Source organism: Fukomys damarensis, unplaced genomic scaffold (genome assembly GCF_012274545.1).
Source record: "Fukomys damarensis isolate Sample0158 unplaced genomic scaffold, DMR_v1.0_HiC HiC_scaffold_27, whole genome shotgun sequence".
NCBI classification, from domain to species: Eukaryota; Metazoa; Chordata; class Mammalia; order Rodentia; family Bathyergidae; genus Fukomys; species Fukomys damarensis.
The window spans coordinates 31,792,331-31,811,622 of record NW_022900939.1 but is presented as its reverse complement, the minus strand read 5'-3'; the positions used below and the strand labels follow the sequence as shown (position 1 = coordinate 31,811,622).

At 49.9% G+C, this 19,292-nt stretch overlaps 1 protein-coding gene across 1 annotated transcript in view; it reads left to right on the top strand.

Moving 5' to 3' along the window:
• The window catches only part of Wnk2 (WNK lysine deficient protein kinase 2), a gene marked incomplete at its 5' end in the record, with an annotated part of 115,650 nt that overhangs the window by 18,066 nt on the left and 78,292 nt on the right, over nucleotides 1-19,292 (top strand). Inside the window, 2 exons of the mRNA XM_010607639.1 lie at nucleotides 16,508-16,680; nucleotides 17,818-18,038. Coding sequence (XP_010605941.1) covers nucleotides 16,508-16,680; nucleotides 17,818-18,038 — 394 coding nt within the window. The remainder of the gene's footprint in view (nucleotides 1-16,507; nucleotides 16,681-17,817; nucleotides 18,039-19,292) is intronic.

Sequence of the window (19,292 nt, the reverse complement as noted above, 5' to 3'; positions counted from 1 at the left end):
TGACAGGGAGGCTGTGGAGCTGCCCGTGGTGCCTGCCCCTTGCCAAGCCCTCCCTAGACCAGAGAAAGGCTGCCTCCAGAGGGTAATACTCCAGCTGCCAAATCCAAGAGGAGAGCAGCCCTGCAGAAAGCTGACTGGGGGCACTAACTTCTTACCTAGGAAATCTCAAAACAGCCAGGGGAGTCATGTGGCAAATCACACATCCTGCCCACCATGAGTCACCAGGGTCTCCTGTAGGCCTGTGTTTTGCTCTAACACCTTCAGGCCCAAGTAGCAGAGGGGTGGGTCTGACCTGTCCCTTGTCTGCTGTACTCCCCTCCTCAGAGTGGGGCTTTTCTGCCATGCACGACTCTTCCTCTCAGTGTGCAGCGGGTGCTCAGGGCCTGCTCAGGGTGATCTAGCAAGGATCATCCTTGCTCAAGAAGGAGCCCGACAGGTGGCAGAAGTGGAGGGAGAAGCATGAGGATTTCTTAGAAGTGGTAATTCTGTCTCTAGTGAGTACGGTGCAAACCCCAAAGCCATTTATAGAACAGATGCCAAGGGGAGCACTTGAGAGATTAAACTCCATAGTAACCTTGCCCTGGAAATGGAAATAGCCACGCTGTAAACACTCTGCTGCACAGCCCGGGTTGCTGTCTGCTTCCAAGCCTGGGCCGCACGGTGGGGGCAATGACGCTCTTGGCTCCGTGCTTTCAGTTTGATAAAGTCCTGTGGGTTGCAGAGAACTGGGGAGGTACAGAAAAGAGCCCGGGTGTTCTGGGAGCACAGTCACAGCGCGTGACCCTGGCTTTGCTCTCGGGCATATGAAGTTCGCATGGACAGCTCTGTGCCCTTCTGCCCGTTGCCTTCCTCCTGGACCAGGGCCTTCGGAACACCCTGTCACGTCTGCTGGGCGCTTTGGTATCCAATTTCTCCTGCTGTTATAAATAACACCACAGTAATGATTCCCAGAGAAGACGCACCAGTAGCATGGCTTTGGATGGGTTCCCCACAGAGGAGCCCAGAGGTGACTTTCCTAGTGAGCACAGGCCTTGGAGATGTCATGTGTCTCTGTCACAGTACCCTGCTGGAATGGGCTCTTTCAGCCGAAAGTAGCATTTTTATGTTAACATTACCTGACACCTTCTTGTTTTATATTTGGAGAAATGTTTTGAAAGTAACAGAGAAAGAATATTCTTGGAGAGAGAATGAGCCATGCTCTTGTTGCCTGGGCCACAGCAAGCCCTCACCTTTTTGTGTCTTGCCATCAACCGGCTGTTCTCTAGTGTGTCCACACATGTGGTGAGCCATTCTTCCCCTGAGAGCATCTGTACAGTCACCAGGGTAGGGCCGGGACTGTGTCACAGCAGCCTCATCCTTGAGATTTTCCCAGTGATCAGACCAAGGATGCTGTGGCCCATCTGTGAAACCGTGGCCTTCAAGACCCTTAGGAAGCTTTTCTCTTTTTTTTTCTTATCTTTTGGTACCGGTGAACTTGGGACCTTGTGCTTGCCAGGCAGGCTCAGCTCCACTGAGCTACGTCCCTGGCCTGGGAAGCTCTTCTTACTCCAAGTAATTTCCGAGAGGGAGGACTTAGACCTAGAGTTGGGGCAACTGGCCACGGGCCAGCTCCATCCCAGGTGGGGCAGGTCCTCAGGAGCCTGCTGGAGGTGGGCGGTAAGCAGCCACAGGCAGGGATTTGGTGCCTTAGCTGTGTTACGTCTTGGTGGAGGATGGATTTGCCTCAGGGTCGGGACATGCTGGTGCTGTGCCCACTGCCCAACCCACTCACCTGCCAGGTGTGCACACAGGATGGCTACAGGATGGGTGCCTTTTCTTCCTGCTCTGGGTGTCCTGTGGAGACAGGTAGGCTGAGTGATCTGAGGGGCGGGGACCTGCCAGCCAGCCCCTTCCCAAGGCCTCACTTTGGAACATCTCAGGTCTTTCTGGCCTTGGTTTGCTCCTTCCACTTCCTGGGCCTCTGGAGGGTGCAGGGTGGTAGTGCTGAGGACAACTCACCGTAGTGGGGCTGCTCCTGAGGCTGCGCATGCGGAGGGGACAAATCCAAATGGGTGGGGGGCTGTGTCTGGCCACACATGCAGCTAGGCTAGGCCAGGTGACTTTGGGCAGGCTGCCCTTCTCCCCTCACCTGGCCCCTCAGGGGAGGGTGCAGTGAGCACTGATGCCACCCCATCTCCTAAGAAGTGAGCTCTCATCATGGTCAAGGAGGACGATATGACGTGGTGTATGATGTGCAACATGGGGCTGCTGCAGCATGACGTGTGATGCAGTGTTCTGTGTGACATGATACGTGGGTTGTGACATGACCTAGTGTATGAAATATAGTGTGTGGTTCGTGACGTGTTCCATATGACATGCAATGTTGTGATGTGTGTGTGCTGGGTGTGATGTGTGTGATGCATGATAAGATGTGTGGCACAGGGCTGTGTCCTGTGCTGTGTCCTGTGCGACGTGATGTGCTGTGAGGTGACACGGTATGTGAAGATGCTTGACATGTGACTTGAGATGGCTCGTGAGGTGTCGTGTATATAACCTGTGACGCATGATGGGGTGGGGGCCGTGGAGCTTCCCAAATGTCCCGGTTCCTGGCAGGTCCTGGGCAGTGCCCAGAAGGCCCGAGGCAGCTGGGACTCAGCCACTGACAGAGCTCGCCTCACTCCGTCACCCGCTCATTTGCCCACTCATCCGTTCACTCTCTCAGCGCTCTTTACTCGTGCACTCATTCATTCATTCTGTCACTCATTCATTCAGTTTGCTCATTTGTTATTCATTCAGCCACTTCTCAGCCGTGCGTGTATTCACTCATGAACTCTCATTCATGTACTTCTTGCCCTCACTTACTCCTTTATTCGCTCATATTTTTATTTACTCATTCATTTTTTTCCCACAGTTCCTCAGTCATCAGTTTAGTCAGTCTTTTTGTATTCATCTACCTCATCCTGGTCTCTCATCATACCTCTCATTGATAGTTTGCTAACTCATTCATTCATGGCTTATTCATTCACATGCTCATTTATGCTCGTTTTCGCATTGTTGGCCTTCAGTTGTGGGAGGCACCCTGACCCTGCAAAGAATAATTATTCCCCTGCCTGCTGGGCCACCATAGGTTTCAATGAAGTCAGCGACTAGATGTTGGGATAAAGAGAGTTTAGTGTTGGTGTTAGGGCTGATTCACTTGTCAGGCTTGGGGTGGCTGACATGCCTGGTGGGTTACAGTGAGTGAGGGTCACCCCCAGCAGGACAGATCCTAATAAGGCCAGCCCTTGCCCAGCAGGGTACCCAGTATGGGTATGAATGTATAACAAGCCATTGCACAGGCTTGTATCTGGAGCTTCCCAGACAGCCCTGGCTGTGCCATTTCCTCTTCTCCTGCAACCTCCAGGGTTAGGTGCACGGGCCTCCAGATTGGCCTGTGATCTAGGACATGTGTCATGGGGGCAGCTGGAATCGGGTTCTGCTAAGGTGCTGTGTCTGCCTGAGTCTTAACTTCCCTCTCTATGAGAGTAGCATTGGCATGCACACCCCATAGTGTGAGCCCTAAGGGCACAGGTTGTGTCTCAAGGCCACCTTCATGGGACCAGTGGCTGGCTCCCCAGAAGATGATGGCCATTGCCAAATGTTTTCCTGAAGGAGAGAGGTGAGGTGTGGCGGTGAAGAGCATTTCTCATTTGCTGGTGTGTGAGTGGAGGAGAGAGACTCTTCACCCTGCACCCACAGCATGTTTAGGCTAAGAGTTTTGCTCCTAGATCTTGGGGTTGCTCCTGCCTTTTGAACATGAAATGTCTTGGGTGGAGATGGAGTACTTTGTAAGGCACCAGACCTGAGCTTTTGTAGGTCTCCATTCTGAGACTGGAGAGGGCTCTACCGTCCTTTGGTATCAGCCTTGTTCCAGGAAGTGGGCAGTGGCTGAGCGCTGAGCCCTGTGTCAGATGTGGGACTCTGTAAATAGATACATGGACCATCTTTCCACGGGTGATGGAGTAATGAGTATTCTTCAGTGGGCATGCCCTGGGGAGGCCTGGCTTGAAAAGAGAGCAGCCTTTGTGAGGCTGTGTTTCTTTTATCTGCTATTTCATTTCATTTTGTTTTTCATCTTTGTAACTTTGGATCATCATTTCATCACATACTTGCTCATCCATGCAATAGTAATTTTAACAAAGGTGTGTTCACAAATGTGTCCACCCCGTAATTAAACCATTCTTGGATCTTTGTGCTCCAGGAGATTTGGAATTTGCACTTAGAAATTTTGTTATTCATTATTTTATAAAGTTTTTCGTAGCAATGCTGGAGATTACAACATGTGTCCTTGAATTATTAATGTTTGATGTAAACTAGCACTTTTACCACATTTTGCGCAAACTAAGGATCTGAGTACATTTGAACCCTGTTTACCCACTCCTCCATGCTTATTGTGATATCATGAGGTAGTTAAATCTTGCCCCTGCATGTCACATGACATTTTTATTATTGTTCTTTTACATAGCCAATATTAATTGAGAATAACACATCCTTGCCATTGCTTTCTATATTTTTCAGCAGTTCCATCTGAAATCTTTTTTTTATCTGAAGATTTACCCTTTGCATTTCATTCATTATCACTGTTTGCTAGCAATGTTGTGTGTTTGTCTAGAAAGTTTTCATTCTTATTTGAAGAATATTTTTGCAGAAGGTCAAATTGTGGATTGGCAGTGATTTTTTCCTCTCCAGCACTAAAGATTAATCCATAGTCCTCTGTGGTTTCTGTTGAAGGTAATTCTCAGTCTGCTTGTTGCTCCTTTGAAAGTAGTGTGTTGCTCCTGCTCCCCCAGCTGCTTTTAAGATTTTCTTTGTGTGTTGAATTTTTAGTTTTTAAGTGTAATGTGCCCAGGTATGGTTTTCTTTGTATTTATCATCTTGGGGTTTATAGTGGATTTTTTTGTTTGTTTGTTTTGTTGTTCTTGTTTTTGTTTTTTGGTACCAGGGATCAAACTCAGATCCTTGCACTTGCAAGGCAGGCGGCAGAACCAAAGCTAAATCCCCAGCCTTATAGTGTTTTTTGATTTTTGCATGTCTTGCTTTAGTTTTGGAAAAATTGAAGTTGTGTGTTTGTTTATTTGTTTAGAAACAGAGTCTTACTATGTAGTTCAGGCTGGCCTTGTACTCACTAGGTAGTCCAGGTTAACCTCAAACTCAGCGATCTTCCTGCCTCCACCTCCTGAGGGCTGTGACTACAGGCAAGTACTTGCATGACCAGCTGGATGTTAATTTTTCAAATATTGCTTTGGTTTCATTCTTTATTCCCTCTTCTTCTGGACCCTGTTTGTACATAGCTCATGCCCTTCCCACTGTCCTCTGAACATCCTTTATTACCTTTGTTGTCCATGTTTCAATCTGTATATTTTCTATGGCCTATCTTCCAGTTTGCTAATCCTCTTTTCACCTCCGTATAATCTGTTGTTAAACCTGTACAGTGGCACCTCAGTTTCTGAACTTAATATGTGTCACAATTTTGGGGAAGGTGGCTATGCTTGTGTTTGTGTGGGGAAGATGGCCGTGGTTGTATTTGTCACCTGTTGCAGAGTTTGCCAATGGAAAGCAAGATTTTGCTGACCACTTTTGTTTGTGAACTGAATTGTTTGCAAATAGAAGTGTTCATGAATTGAAGTATTAGCTGTATATTGAGTTCCTAATTTTAGTTACAAATTTACATTTGATTATTGTTTCATAGATTTCAGTTGCAGTGAAAAGATTCATCTTGTTATTTTCTTGATGATACTCATTCCAGCAATTTCAAAGTCTGTCTGATAATTACAATATTTGGATCATCTACGGATGTATTGTTATTGTATGACTTCTTTTTCTTTCTTATTTATTTATTTATTTATTTATTTATTTATTTATTTATTTATTTTGGTTATTTGGTCTTGTCTCCTTGTCTGCTTGATCAGTTTTTCTTGATGTGAGATGTTTGAGGCTCTGGATGATTTTTATCTTTATTTATTTTTGCTTATAAGAGGCGATTAGTATTAGAGCAGATCATCCTGATCTAGTCTGAAATTGAGCTGGTTTGAAGCTGTGCTTTGGCCTTTGTAAGGGCTGTTCTGTCCTCTCATAGAGGGAATGTTTAATTTGCCCTTCTAGCATTTAGCATTTCTGGAAGTGCTGATTCTTTTTTCTTTTTTGGCAAGCTCTGGGCTCTGATTTTTGTCTTCCCAGCCTTGTTAGGTTGTTGAAGTTCTGCCCAACTTCTCAGCTTCTCCTTTGCTGCTTGATACCAAAGCTATAAGCAGCACTGTCCTGTACAAAGGTAATGTGGGCCACAAGTGTGAGACACACACGTACTTTTCAGCTTAACAGCCACATGAAAAGTGTAAACAGAACAGGTAGGATTAGTTTTAATTATTTATACCTAAAATATTCTAAACATAATCAATACAAAATTATTCATGTGGCTTAAGGAATTCTTTTTTTTGGTACCAGTGCTCAAATTTGGGACCTTGTGCTTGTGAAGCAGGTTGCAAAACCACTGAGCTAAATCCCTGGCCCAAGAAATTCTTTTTAAATGACACGGTAGACCTGCAACCCAGTGTTCACCGACAGTGTTTGGACTAACCTTATTTATTTATTTATTTATTGGTGCCAGGGTTCGAACTCACGACCTTGCACTTTTGATGCAGGCACAGTGCCACTGAGCTAAATCCCTGGCACTCAGACTAACCTTAGTTTAAGTACTCATTAGCCACGTGTGTCTGAGGTATGGTCAGAAAATATGGTCAACATTTAAAGTTAAAAGACTTTTATTATAGTAAAAGACACATTGCTGTTGATCCCCTCTCCCTCAAAATATTCCCCTTCACTTCGAACACTCTCATCCCATGGTTCTTGCCACTTTCTGAAGCAGTTCTAGAAGTCGTCTTCTTGAGTATCTTTTAAGTTATGCTGTTGTGGCCGCCTCAGTGTGTGAACCTACTAAAGATATTTCTTTTATAGTCATTTGACTTTGGGGAAGAGCCAGAAGTTTCAGGGTGCCAGATCCAGTGAATAAAGTGGATGAGCCCACACTGTAATGTTTTTCCGAGCCTCCCTTTTGTTGGATGGCACTCAGTGGCAGCGTTCACCACCATATTTTTCATGAAGACCACAGTAGGGTGCCCTGAGCCTTTGGACCCTGTGTGGACTGAAGTGGGCCTCCTGAATCCAAGCCCAAGGGGATGATGGATGACCCTAACAACCAGCCTCTGTAGCTGTCTAAGGAGAATTCCACAGTCCTCACCCTGGAGTCGTCCTGTCTCCCTGCAGGAGCTGTCCTTGGCGATTGAACTGTGTTAAGCCCGCCGATTTGTGGTCACGGCGCTGTCCAAATCTATCTTTGGGTGTCCCGTTAGGGCCATGGCCATGGGCTGGAGCTCCCCCTTTCCAGAAGCCAGATATGTGATAAGGCCATTTGTGGAGCTTGGCCACCCGTCGTCTGCCCATAGGGCCCCAGTCACCTCAAGTGTCCACTCAGGGCAGAGCAGGGCAGGCCCTTGGGAGGGGTTTTCATAGCAGGATGCCCCACTGGGGTTTATCTTCCTGTCTCCCATGCTCCCATGGCTGCTTCCCTATTTTCATGACCAGTGGGTCCAGTCGGAGTCTGAGGGTTGGGGCAGCCACTTCTCCATGAAGAAATATGTCCAGGTTCCCTGGAAGATATATTGAGGGCCTCCTTCACTGTGGCCCTTCCTGCTCAATGTTTGTCTGCTGCAGGCTGCTTGTCCATGGTAGGCAGCAGGTCATGGCCAGGGCATCCCCGGCCTCAGTGAGTTACCCCTCATCTGGGTCTCCCCCATCTGTCCACCCCACGAGAGCCCAGCCAGGTGTCAGGCACCGGTGGTTCATGGCCGACACTCAGGACTTGAGAGTGGGTTGGGCAGCCCTGCTGGTGTCCAGCAGGCCTAGGAGAGCAGGCCAGCTGCCCAGTGACTGCAGGGAGCCTCTCCCTGAGACTGGGGCTGTGCTGGGGCCTGTGACCCTTAGCCTATCACTCACTGCCGTGGGCAGTGTACCCTCCCATCTGAGGCAGGTGCCCCATGGTTAGCCCCGACAAAGGTTTCCTTCTCTCAGTTGTTCCCCTAAAACGTGAATGGCCATTGTCCACTGGCACTGCTGGTCTCCATTGGTCCGTTCTTTGCGGGCAGGTCTTGTGACTGTCCTGGACGGCTGGTCTCAGCCCTTGGGTCTGGGCTTCAAGTGCCTCCTGGTCCTCCGTTTCAGCACAGCTCTCAAATTGACAGACATCTGTTAGGTTTTCTACTGCAGGAAATTGACTGCTTCTAGAAGGTGTGTTTGTGGATTGTAGGGCTGTTGACCCCTTTTACTTCCCTCACAGAGAATCTTCATTTTAGGACTAGGTGTGTGTCTTTGTTAAGGATGTCTGTCCCCTGGAGGAGGGCACAGTGTGGTCTGAGACTCAGCCCGTCTGTGAGGCTGCGGAGTGGATGGGATCTCACATGCCACTCCAGAGTAGAGGCTTTATCCTTTCCTGTCCTGGTCTCCCTTTCTTCCTTTCCCCTCCTCCCCTCCCCACCTCTTCCAGTTCTAGGTTGACCCTGTAAACTTTAAAGCCTCCGTTTGGAAATAAAACACCCACATGTCCTGTACTCAGCTCCACCTGCTGTAACTGCTTGCCTGCCTGCTTCTCACCTGGCTCTTCTGTTGTCTGAGTGAGCTGAGCACAAGCACACAGGGTGCCCCACCCTTATCTGTGTGGAGAGTCCAGGCCCAGTCCTGGCCAGTGCCCACCTCTTCTTGGTTAGCATGCCACTAACATCACCTGGAGCCATCTCCTCTAGTACAGGAGGTCCTGCCCTGAGGCTTGGGGGACAGGATAAGGCAGTTCCCACCGATGTGAATGAGCAGCCCCAGCGCTGCTGTTCTGATCCATCAGGGCCAGGTGGGATGTGCAGGTCTGCTGAGTTCCCACCCTGGGCAGGTACTGAGAGTGCAGCCTGTCAGTTCAGGGCTCTGAAGTCCTAGCCAGGAATGTGCCAGGACAATGTGCCAGTTCCTAAGGAAGGGAGTGAGGCTGCTGGTACCCAGGCCTGCACTGACCTTTGGATATAGCCTGTGCTGGCCAATCAGCCCTCTACACGCTGATCCTGTGTGACACCTGGATGTGCTCTGGCAGGGCCATTCCCTGGCCATGTGGCACTCAGAGGACAGTGGGTGGCAGGCCTGTCAGCCTGCTCTGGGGTGGCTGTCACCAGCTGTGCACACTGTTGGAGTAAATTAAAATTAAATTGAAGAGTTGGGTCCTAGTTTACCTGTCCGCCTCACCAGGCAGCACAGATGGGCAGTGCCCTAGTCATAGGAAGGGCCGGCCCTCTGGCCTGCCTCTCCCTTCCTCAGTTGGTTGGGTCCCATCTTGCTATCACTTTACCCCACAGGGTTGGTTGTGGATCTGTGGACGTCCTAGGAAGGCCTGCTATGGCCAGCTGTGACCCTCTGCTCATGAGGTCAAAGTATGGCTAACTGGTGTCTCTGCCCACACCCCCCTGTGTCTCAGACTTGGGATGGAAACTGCCTTCTGCTCATTTCGTAGACTGCTGTGCCCCAAGCAGCACCCTATCCTCGGTGCTCAAAGCCTCAGAGCTTTCTGTTTCCTGGCCCAAGGCTGAGTGCAGGATGGGATAAAGGCCCAGGCCAGGCCCTTGGGCCAGCCAGAGTGGTCTGGGACCATGTGAACAGCCTCATACACAGCTGAGACCTCTTGTTTATCCTGGTTTCTTGGGGGAAAGTGGGGCACAATGGTACCACTAAGGGTGGGGCTGCTGAATAGCATGTGCCAGGGTTTAGCGGCACTGTAGCCAGTCAGCCCTGGTGTTGTTTCTGTTGGGAGGAAAGACCTGGTCTCTCCTGTGGCCTGGGTGAAGCCTGAGGCCCTTGCAGAGGCTTCGTGGGGATAGACTTGTGAGTGTGCCCCTGGGAAGACTCATGGCTTCCCCTGGGCCTTTGTGGCTTCTAGGGTCAGTCCAAGCAGTCCGTAGCTACACCGCCACACCCTTGTGGGTGTCTGTGTGCCCCATATCGTACCCTTCCCGTTCTCTTCCCGGGCTTCCTTCTCTTGGCCGTTGTGATGCCTTCTGTGAGCCCTACCCTGCTAGCTCCCCACAGTGGCCCATCTTTGCTCCAGATGGAAGGAGGATGTGACCACATACACGGCCTGTCCCAAGACCAAGCTCCATGCTCCTGTGAGGGACCTCCCTCCGACTGTGGCTGGAATGGAGAGCTTGCTCAGTGATGCCCACCCTGTGGGGCAGCTAGCCCATCCCATGGAAGGTTAGCGGATGGGGGATGGAGGCTGCAGGGCTCATCTGTACAGAGAGGGAGGGTGGAGCCTGTGCTATGGCCTGGATAGCTTCCTCTGCCATCTACTGCCAGGGTGAAAAGTTGTTCTCAGAATCCATGAACAAGCCCAAGGGTGGGCATTGTTGCCACACCCTAGTTCTCTCCAGAGATAAGATTCAGCCACAGCTGCCTGCCATAATTGAGAAAAACCATGCAACTCAGTAAAGATACATTTTCAGTGAATTTTGTTCTCACTGTTCTGGTCATTGTGCATTGCTTGTTAGTAACAGTTACTCCGTCTCTCAGTAACACCTGTGGCCCTCAGAGCCTCGGGGTAATAGGAGGTTTGAAAGAGGTTTCTATTCCTGAATGTTGTGTGAGTTTGGCACAGAGCCATGGTTGGGCCAATAACAGCCAGGCGTGGTGGCACAGGCCTGTAATCCCAGCACTAGGAAGGCTGAGGCAGGAGGATCGCTGACCAGCCTGGGCTACATAGTGAGTTCCAGGTCAGTTTCAACTACATGGTGAGACCCTGTCTCAAAAAAAAAAAAAAAAAGAAAGATAGAAAGAAAGTGCTCCCTGTCACCACCATATAAAAGGGGCCAACGCTGGATGTGGCCCTGAGGAGTCGCAGACTGGGTGGCATACATCACAGCATCAGTCACAGAAAAGTGACACAGTGAGCAGCACCAGATGTGTGGTGCATCCAGTGAGTCTGAGGGTGAAAGGCTGCAGACCAGAGAGGTGCTCATGGTGAGTCGCGGGGCTCACGCCTCTTTGTCAAGAGCACCAAGAAGTTTATAACCCTCTGAGGTGGCAACTTCCACTTGAGTGTCTGGCCCCTCCCAGCTTTTGTAAATAATACTATTTTCTTTGAGGGGGTGAAGCTGGAAGAAGGGCAGTGTCAGATTACTTGAGACTTTGCTGCCCTCAAATGCCACCCAGAACCACACTCCCACCTTGTCACCCTCACGGAAAGAACTAACCAGGTGCCCTCACCCGGGGGAAGCTGTGCAGTAAATCAGATAAATTAGTTTTGAGTGTAAGCATCAAAAGCACTAACTCACCTTGGCTTAATTATTTTAAATAATTTGATGGTTCCGGTAAGCAGAATGTCCAGAGGTTTGGATGTTACAAGTGGCTCGATCAAGGTTCCTCTCCATTTCTGCAGTAAACACTCTAAATTGTTCTTTGACCTGTTTCCCAATCAAGGCAAATGCCACAGTGATGTGAGTCCCCCCCACCCATTAGCCATTTCATTTATATGAGCAAAGGCTGTCCTAACTACAGGCTCGAACCTCATTTCCGCTCCCACAGACACCAAGGCTGATGCAGCTTTGCTGGAAGCCTCCTCTGAAGCCCAGCCATGGTCAAGTAGGGACCAGGTGCCTTGCTCCTGCCCTTGCTTTTGACCTGAGCTCTCTGAGATTAATTAGATCAGATTTAATAATGAATTTGCCTTACTGGTGTGTACAACACACAGATACATGGGTTGGCTTTGTCCTGAGTGTGTCACAAATTTAATGGGGCCACACGAAGGTGAGCCAATGTGAGGATGACTTGAACAGGCCCTGTGAGGGATGAAGAACTGCACTCAGAGGACACACTGGTCTTCAGATGACCAAGCAGCAAGTTATATTGATAAACGTGATAGCCACGCACAATGGCACATGCCTGTAATCCTAGCATTTAGGGAGGGTAAGGTAGGAGGATTGCAAGTTTGAGTCAAGCTTGGGCAACTTATTGAGACTGTTTTAAAAAAACCTAAAATGACTAGGCGTGGTGGCACAACAATCTCAGGACTTACTTGAGAAGCCGAGGAAAGAGGAAAACCATGAATTTGAGGCCAGCCCTTGCTACTTAGCGAGCTCAAGGCCAGACTGCGCTACAAAGTGAGACCCTGTCTTACCAAAGCAAACCCAACCCTGCCCAGTGGCGTAGAGTAGGAGGTCTTTCCTTCTCAGTCCACCCCTAGAGGTACCATGGCTAACAGTTTTTGACTTTCACATCTCTATCTACTTTAGCTGGTGTTTGCCATCAAAAACGAGGATTGTAGGGGCTTGGGTATAGTTTAGTGGTAGATGGTAGAGCCCTTATCTAGCATGTGCCAGGACTTGAGAGTTAATCCCCAAAACTGCAAAAAAAAAAAAAAAGAAAAGATTGTAGCATGTGCTGGTTGTTTTCCTCTGCCTCCCATTTTTATTAGTTATGTTGTTTAGAACACGAATGTTGGGGTAGGGCTGAGGATTTAGCTCAGCAGTTCCGTGGCCTGCCTTGCAAGCACAAGGACCTGAGTTCAATCCCGGTACCAAAACAAACAAACAAACAAACAAACACGAATGTTTTTCTGTGAAGCTATAGGAAATCTTCCATACCTTGCTGTTGGTTGATGCTAACATAATGGCATAAGTAACTTATGGTGTAAGTGCCGCTGCGAGGTTCCTCTCAAGTCTGTGAGTGGGTCCAAATTGTAGATGAAAGGTTATTGCCCTGAAAGTTGGCCCAACCCCCCAAGGGCCCATGTCTTTCCCAGCTGCCTTCATCCCTGTGACTCGAGTCAGCTTGGCCACATCCCTTTCTGTGTCATTGTGTTGTGTCTTGTGGTAAAACTTCTCCCAGGAGCTTGGTTTACCTAGTGTATGTGGGAATTAAACTCCAAGTTCTTGCATGTCAGAAAATGGGTCTGGGTGGCCTGGCAGGGTGTATGTTTGGCTGCGTATAGAATTCCATGTAGGCCCCTTGAGGATGCCGCTCCTGCCACCTGTACCATAGGACTTGCTCTCATGCCTCAGGAGTCTGAAATTTCACTGGAACAGATCTGGAGGTGGGTCATTTTTCATTTACCCTGACCTAGCCCTTTTATCCTAAATTGTTCTCCTTTCAGTGCAGGAAAAAAGCTATTTCACTATTTATCCTTCATGATGTCCGGTGTTAGGATTCTTGTTACATAGCTCTTCAGCTTCCAGTTGGTTCTTTCATGTCGCTTGATGTCTCTCTCTCATTTTTCTTCTGCTTCTCCTTCTCATTTGGTCTTTGTATTTTTTTTCTTTTGCAAAACTGAAGTGTAATTTAAGCACAGTGAAACACACCTGAATATACTGATTGATGGGTTTTGACAAATGCATACACGGGGGCAGTCCGCACATTATGCTAAGATGTAGAATCTTCCTTTGCCCCTCCGCATTCTCTCAGTACCTGCTGATGCCCACCCCAGAGGCTGCCGCTGTTCTAATGGAGACTGCCTGTAGTTCTTTCTTTTCCAGAGTTTCTCATCAAGAGGAGATCGCACCACATGCTCTTGCATCTGGCTTGTTTTGTTCAGCTTGATGTTGTGTGGGATTCACCCATGGCTTTGGGAGAATCAGGAGTTTCCCTCTTGTTGGTGAGCCACATTCCTGTGTGATGGTCTACCACAGCCTGGCTGCATATGTTTTAGTTACTTCTGGACGGGGCTGTGGTGAATAGAGTTGCTACGAACTTCCTCTGTGTGCCTGTCCTTTGTGGGCTCATGTTTCCTTTCACTCGGGAGAATGTGGCGGGGGTGATGGCTGTGACCCTGCCAAAGTTTCTCCCAGCAGCAGTGTGAGGAAAGGAGGAAGGGCCTGTCATTCCCCGTTTCCCAGTTACCTAGTTACCCAGGAGCAACAGTGATCAGTCTTTCAGATTTAAATTCAGCCCGTGTCTGTGTGTGTACGTGTGTGTGTGTGTGTGTGTGTGTGTGTGTGTGTGTGTGTGTGTCTGAGAGAGAGGGAGGGATCACTGTGGTGTGGTCCTAAGCAGCATTTTCCCAGTTCAAGTGCTATTGACCATTCCTTTATGTTTTTGGTACTGGGATCAAACTTAGGACCTTGCATTTGCGAGGCAGGTGGCAGAACCAACTGAGCTAAATCCCTGGCTCTCTTTATCTTTTTGGGTGAAGTATTTCCTGACAATTTTTTGAGTTAGCTCTCTATATTTGGGGTCTGAATCCTTCGTCATATAATATATACATTATGGAGGGAGGGAGAGAGAGAGCAGGAGATGGGGTAGGGTGGAGAGAGGGATCATTTCTGCAGTTTGTAATATGGCTTTTTTTTTGGTACTGGGGATCAAACTCAGAACCTTGTGCTTGTGAGGCAGATGGTGGAACCACTGAGCTAAATTCTCAGCCCTTGTAGCATGGCTTTTACTTTCTTAGATAAATAATCATTTTAATGAGTGGAATATATTTCCATTTTATTATGCAGGTTAAAGATTAATATTTCCTATTTAGGTGTGGTGATGCACGCCTATAACCCCCCCGTACTTGGGAGGCTGAGGCAGAAGGATCACCAGGAGTTCGAGGCCAGCCTGGGCTACAAAGGAGAACCCGCCTCAAAAAAAAAAAAAAAAAAAGATTAACATCCTTGTACTTAACATTTTGTTGGATTAGGGAATATCTTTTTTTGTTTTCAGTACTGGAGCTTGAACTCAGGATCCTTGTACTGACCTACATCCCAAACCCTTTTCTTATTTCTTATTTTTGAGATGGGATCTCTCTTTGTTGATGAGTTTCCTAGGCTGGGGTCCACTGTGTAATTCTCCTGCCTCAGCCTCTCAGACTGCTGGGGTTACAGTTGTGAGTCACCAGGCCAGGCTGGACTATCTTATTTTTGAAACACTGAGCTTTTAGGAAGGCTAGCCCAGCTTTAATTTGCAAGAACTCTTTCTCGATTGTCCCTTTCTGAATGTGTCCACTTCTTGGGTCTTTATGGGACCACTAACTAAAGTGCCTTTGAAGTCTGCCTCGCCCCTGAATTATTTGTCTTTCTGGGTGCAGCCATGCTGGTGGTTTCCCTTGGCTGCCTGGCTCTGTTAGTGATGGCTGCTCTGTCCCACTGATGAAGGACGGTGTCGGAGAGGATTTGGGATGGAGGAAATAGGCTGGCAGGTGAGGGAAGAATGGCCTGGTGGTGCAGCTGCCACCTGGAATATAATTTCTTAGCAAGATGACTCTTGTCTGGACACCACAGCCCACCTTTCCTCTCTGTGTTGGAGCCTGGATTCATCTCTCTGGGGACTTCCAGAAGGGTCCCGGAGATGTTGGCTCACGTTCTCTTTCAGCCGTCATCTCCCACCATCTCTCCACATTCACCTGATTTTGGACTCCTTGGAATTCCCCAGGTTTCTGTGTTGTGCTAGATGTGTTTATGGTTTCCTTTTGAACATGCAATCTCTTCCTCACATTTCCATAGCTTGTGGGGAGGAGGAGGAGGCAGGCCTTGATCTGTGGGCCTCTCATGGCAGGACTGGGTGGTGACTTGGGGCGAGTCCGACACAGTGAGCTCCTGGTCTTGGGAGAGGCCGCAGCTATGCCCATGTCACTGGGACTCATATTGTGGAATGAAGGTGGCTGCGCAGTCCTGAGGCTGGGTGAGCCCTTTGGGTTTATTCTGAGTGCTCTGCAGAGAAGCCACTGGAGGATCTGGGGAAGGGAAGAGAAGGGTCGGGTGAGCTACACTAAGGAATCAGGCAGGGCGCTGGGTGGGGGAGTAGAGGGTGGAAGGGTGGGCACTGGGTCCAGTGGGCAGGAATGGCAGTGGCAGGAGGGGTGGATGTGGTGATTGTGTGACAGTGAGCAGAGCTTTTGGGTGGGGACACCCAGCTCACATGCCTGATAAGGGTCCCCCAGTGTTCATTGGTCCTTTTACATTTAAGGTCATTGGGTTTGTTTTGCTGCTGGGCCGGCACAAAAGCCGGAGGCCAGGGAAGCTGTGTGGTACCCTTCCTCCCGCGAGGCCCGGGATGTTTTTCCTTCCTCACAGTCTCTGGCACTCGTCAGGGTCTCAGGTCTAGTCTCTGACCTGAGTACTTCATTTGAGCTGTGTATACACGTTACAAGCATGACAATGTTTCATTCTTCTAACAAACAGAAAGCCCAAGTAAATGGTTGCCAAGGGAATGGAGGCCCCCAAGGCGGTTTCTAAGGAGAATGTGTGTGAGCTTGGCAGCGTGCATCATGAGCTCTGGCTTCCTGAAACTGCCCTTTGCTAAGGTCCTTCTGTGGGGCTATCCTAGGTCAAGGCCAGCTCATCTCTTTGTAGGTAGAGAGAGAGAGGGTGGATTCTGCTACATGTTCCTGAACCTGCCTGTGTCTCCTGCTTCTGCTTCTCTCCATAGTAAGGTACAGGAGAGCAGTGGCAAGGCCCACGAGCACTGCTCACCCATGTCCGTATCATCCTAGGATCGAAAGCTCACCAAGCTGGAGCGGCAGCGGTTCAAGGAGGAGGCAGAGATGCTGAAGGGCCTTCAGCACCCCAACATCGTGCGCTTCTATGACTTCTGGGAGTCCAGTGCCAAGGGCAAGCGATGCATCGTGCTAGTGACTGAGCTGATGACCTCAGGGACGCTGAAGACGTAAGTGTTGCTGCCTGTGGGCTGGGGAGTCTTGGTCATGAGTGCAGGGCTGTCGTGCTAGTATGTGTGGGGGCAGACCAAGGCTCCTGGACTTCGGGGAAGTCCTGGTTGGTGTCCAGAAGCCATCATCCTGCCTCTTGGAGTGTCCCCTTGGTGATAGCCTTCATTCTCTAGGCAGTGGGAAGCCCCTGCCCCGAATGAGAAGAAACAAAGAAACTGATCAGTTCCTCCTGACCTTTGACTCCTTCTGGTTTCCTGTGACAAATGGGACCATCCCCAGGACATGACTGGGAGAGTATCCCCACCATCTCCTCCAGGGTTTTCTTGTCTGCCCTGACTGGAATCTTATTTCTGGCCAAGGTGCTGTTTCTGCCTGGGAGCCAGCCTGGCACATTTTAGTGCTCAGAAGCAGGCTGGGACAGGAACTTGGTGAGAGGTCAGAGCTAGGTGGCAGCTTGCTGCTTCTCCTTGAGGGCCTTGTCCACACCATGCAGATGGGAGGCCTTCCTTTCAGGTGGCCACAGTCTGGGTTCATCTGAATTATTTTGCCCCCTGGGCCTTGGGCAGGATGTTGCTGTCCCCCTGCCACCAGGTGATTTCACTCACAGGTAAAGACACAGCAAGGAAAGAGTCCTGTTTCCAGGTCCTGCTGCCTCCTGTCCAGGGACACCTCAGAGCAGGTCACACAGGTGGCCAGTTGCAGGGAGGACCTCACCTTCTTGACCGCTGACTCTGGGTATTCCCACAAGTCCTGAGCTCCTGTAACACTAATCTTTCCCTGAATACCCACTGGCTGGGATGCTGTCCTGCTGGGGCTGCCTTTCAGTAGATTTTGGTGTCTCGTCAGGGTGAGATTGGTACTGTGTTTGGCATGAAATTTAGTGTCAAGGTTCCCAGAGCAAGAAGCAAGCAGAAGGCCATGGTTTTGTCCTGGCTGCCTGTTTTAGGGCTTGATTCCAGCTGTGTGAGCTGGCCTGGGGCAGAACTGCCCTGCCCTCCTCTCTCATCCTTGCTGCCTTTCGTAGGTAGGTGCTGTATGTGCGTGCACAGCTTTGAAACAGGCTGGCTGGTGCTAGACAGGGCCTTTGCATGGGCCTGTGGCTCCTGAGCTACGTGCTGAGCTATGCTCCCTCCCAGGTACCTGAAACGGTTTAAGGTGATGAAGCCTAAGGTGCTGCGCAGCTGGTGCCGGCAGATCCTGAAGGGCCTGATGTTCCTGCACACGAGGACACCACCCATCATCCACCGAGACCTAAAATGTGACAACATCTTTATCACTGGGCCCACTGGGTCTGTGAAGATTGGTGACTTGGGTCTGGCCACCCTCAAAAGAGCGTCATTCGCCAAAAGTGTGATAGGTAAGCACATGTCTAACCCCAGGATAGGAAGCCTTGGGGGACTAGATGACGGCCTGACAGTGTCGATGTCTGGCTCTGATCCTGTGTGGGAAGCCCAGCAGGAGGCGCATCTGGGCATAGTGGCCTCAGAAGAGTCCTTCCCAGACTCTGCTGGCTCAGCCAGGGGACCAGCCCTGCGGGGGACGTGCTGCACCCACCCTGCCCAGACTCGGGGCCTGGATAGGCTCTACATTAATTCCCTGGTTCTCTTTGGTGCCAGCTCTGAGTGTTCAGAAGGGGTGGTGGTGGGTGGGTGCCAACTTTCCGTGGTGTCCGTGGGTGTTGTGGTCACTTGGGAAGGGGAAGGAGGCCCTGGCCACAGAGGAACTGGGGAGCTTGTGGTAAGTGGTGCTGGAGCCAGTCTCAGTAGGTGGAAGTGGCGGTGCCCCATGATGTGGGCCCCAAGGAAATGACAGCGTGGGATGTTTGGGGACAGACAGAGCTGCAGATGGGTCCAGAGTGGTGTCCGTGTACTGTGGGAGGAGGTACTGAGCGCCTCTACTGGTCATTGTGGCCTCTTTCTTGCTCTCAGTCTGGCTCCTATGTCCTCCTCTTGAGAAGACCTCTGGTGCCTTTCAGGGGAGGCTCCCTGGGCCCGGGGGGCAGCTGGCTCACAGGTGTTGTGGCGACACAGCAGATCCCCACTGTGCTGTGTGCCCAGCTTCAGTGGTCCTGACATTAGTGGCACTAATGGTCCACCAGGTCCCAGGTAGGTTCATGAGTTGTTGGGTTTGCTGCTGTGTAAATTCAGTTTTACTATCTATTTGGGAACAAAACTTAGCCTCTTTAGGAAAAATAAACCGTTGCTAATGTCTGGAAACTGCTGGTTGCAGTAGTGTGTTTGAAATGTGAGTGACATCGGAGCAGGGCAGCCAATGGCTTGGGGGAGGGGTGGCCTTTGGACATAAGGTCTCTGGCAACCCTCAGGCAGCTGGGTGGTGTGGAGCAGGGACTGACCCAGGCCTCAGTTTTCCTGTCTGTGCAATGGGTGAGACAGACAGGCAAGGTTCTGTGCTCCATCTTGGAAGGGTAATAGTGGGGCTCCAGGGCTTGGGAGACCCACGTCCCAGCTCTTGAGCTCTAGGCAGTAGGTTTTGAAAATTTGATCTTGCAAGTGAGTCCTGGTCTCAGTCCCTGAGCTGAGACAGGTGGCAGGAGGGCTGCTAAGGTGACTCACCTGAGAAGTAAACATTTGGAACAAAGTGCATCCCCCCC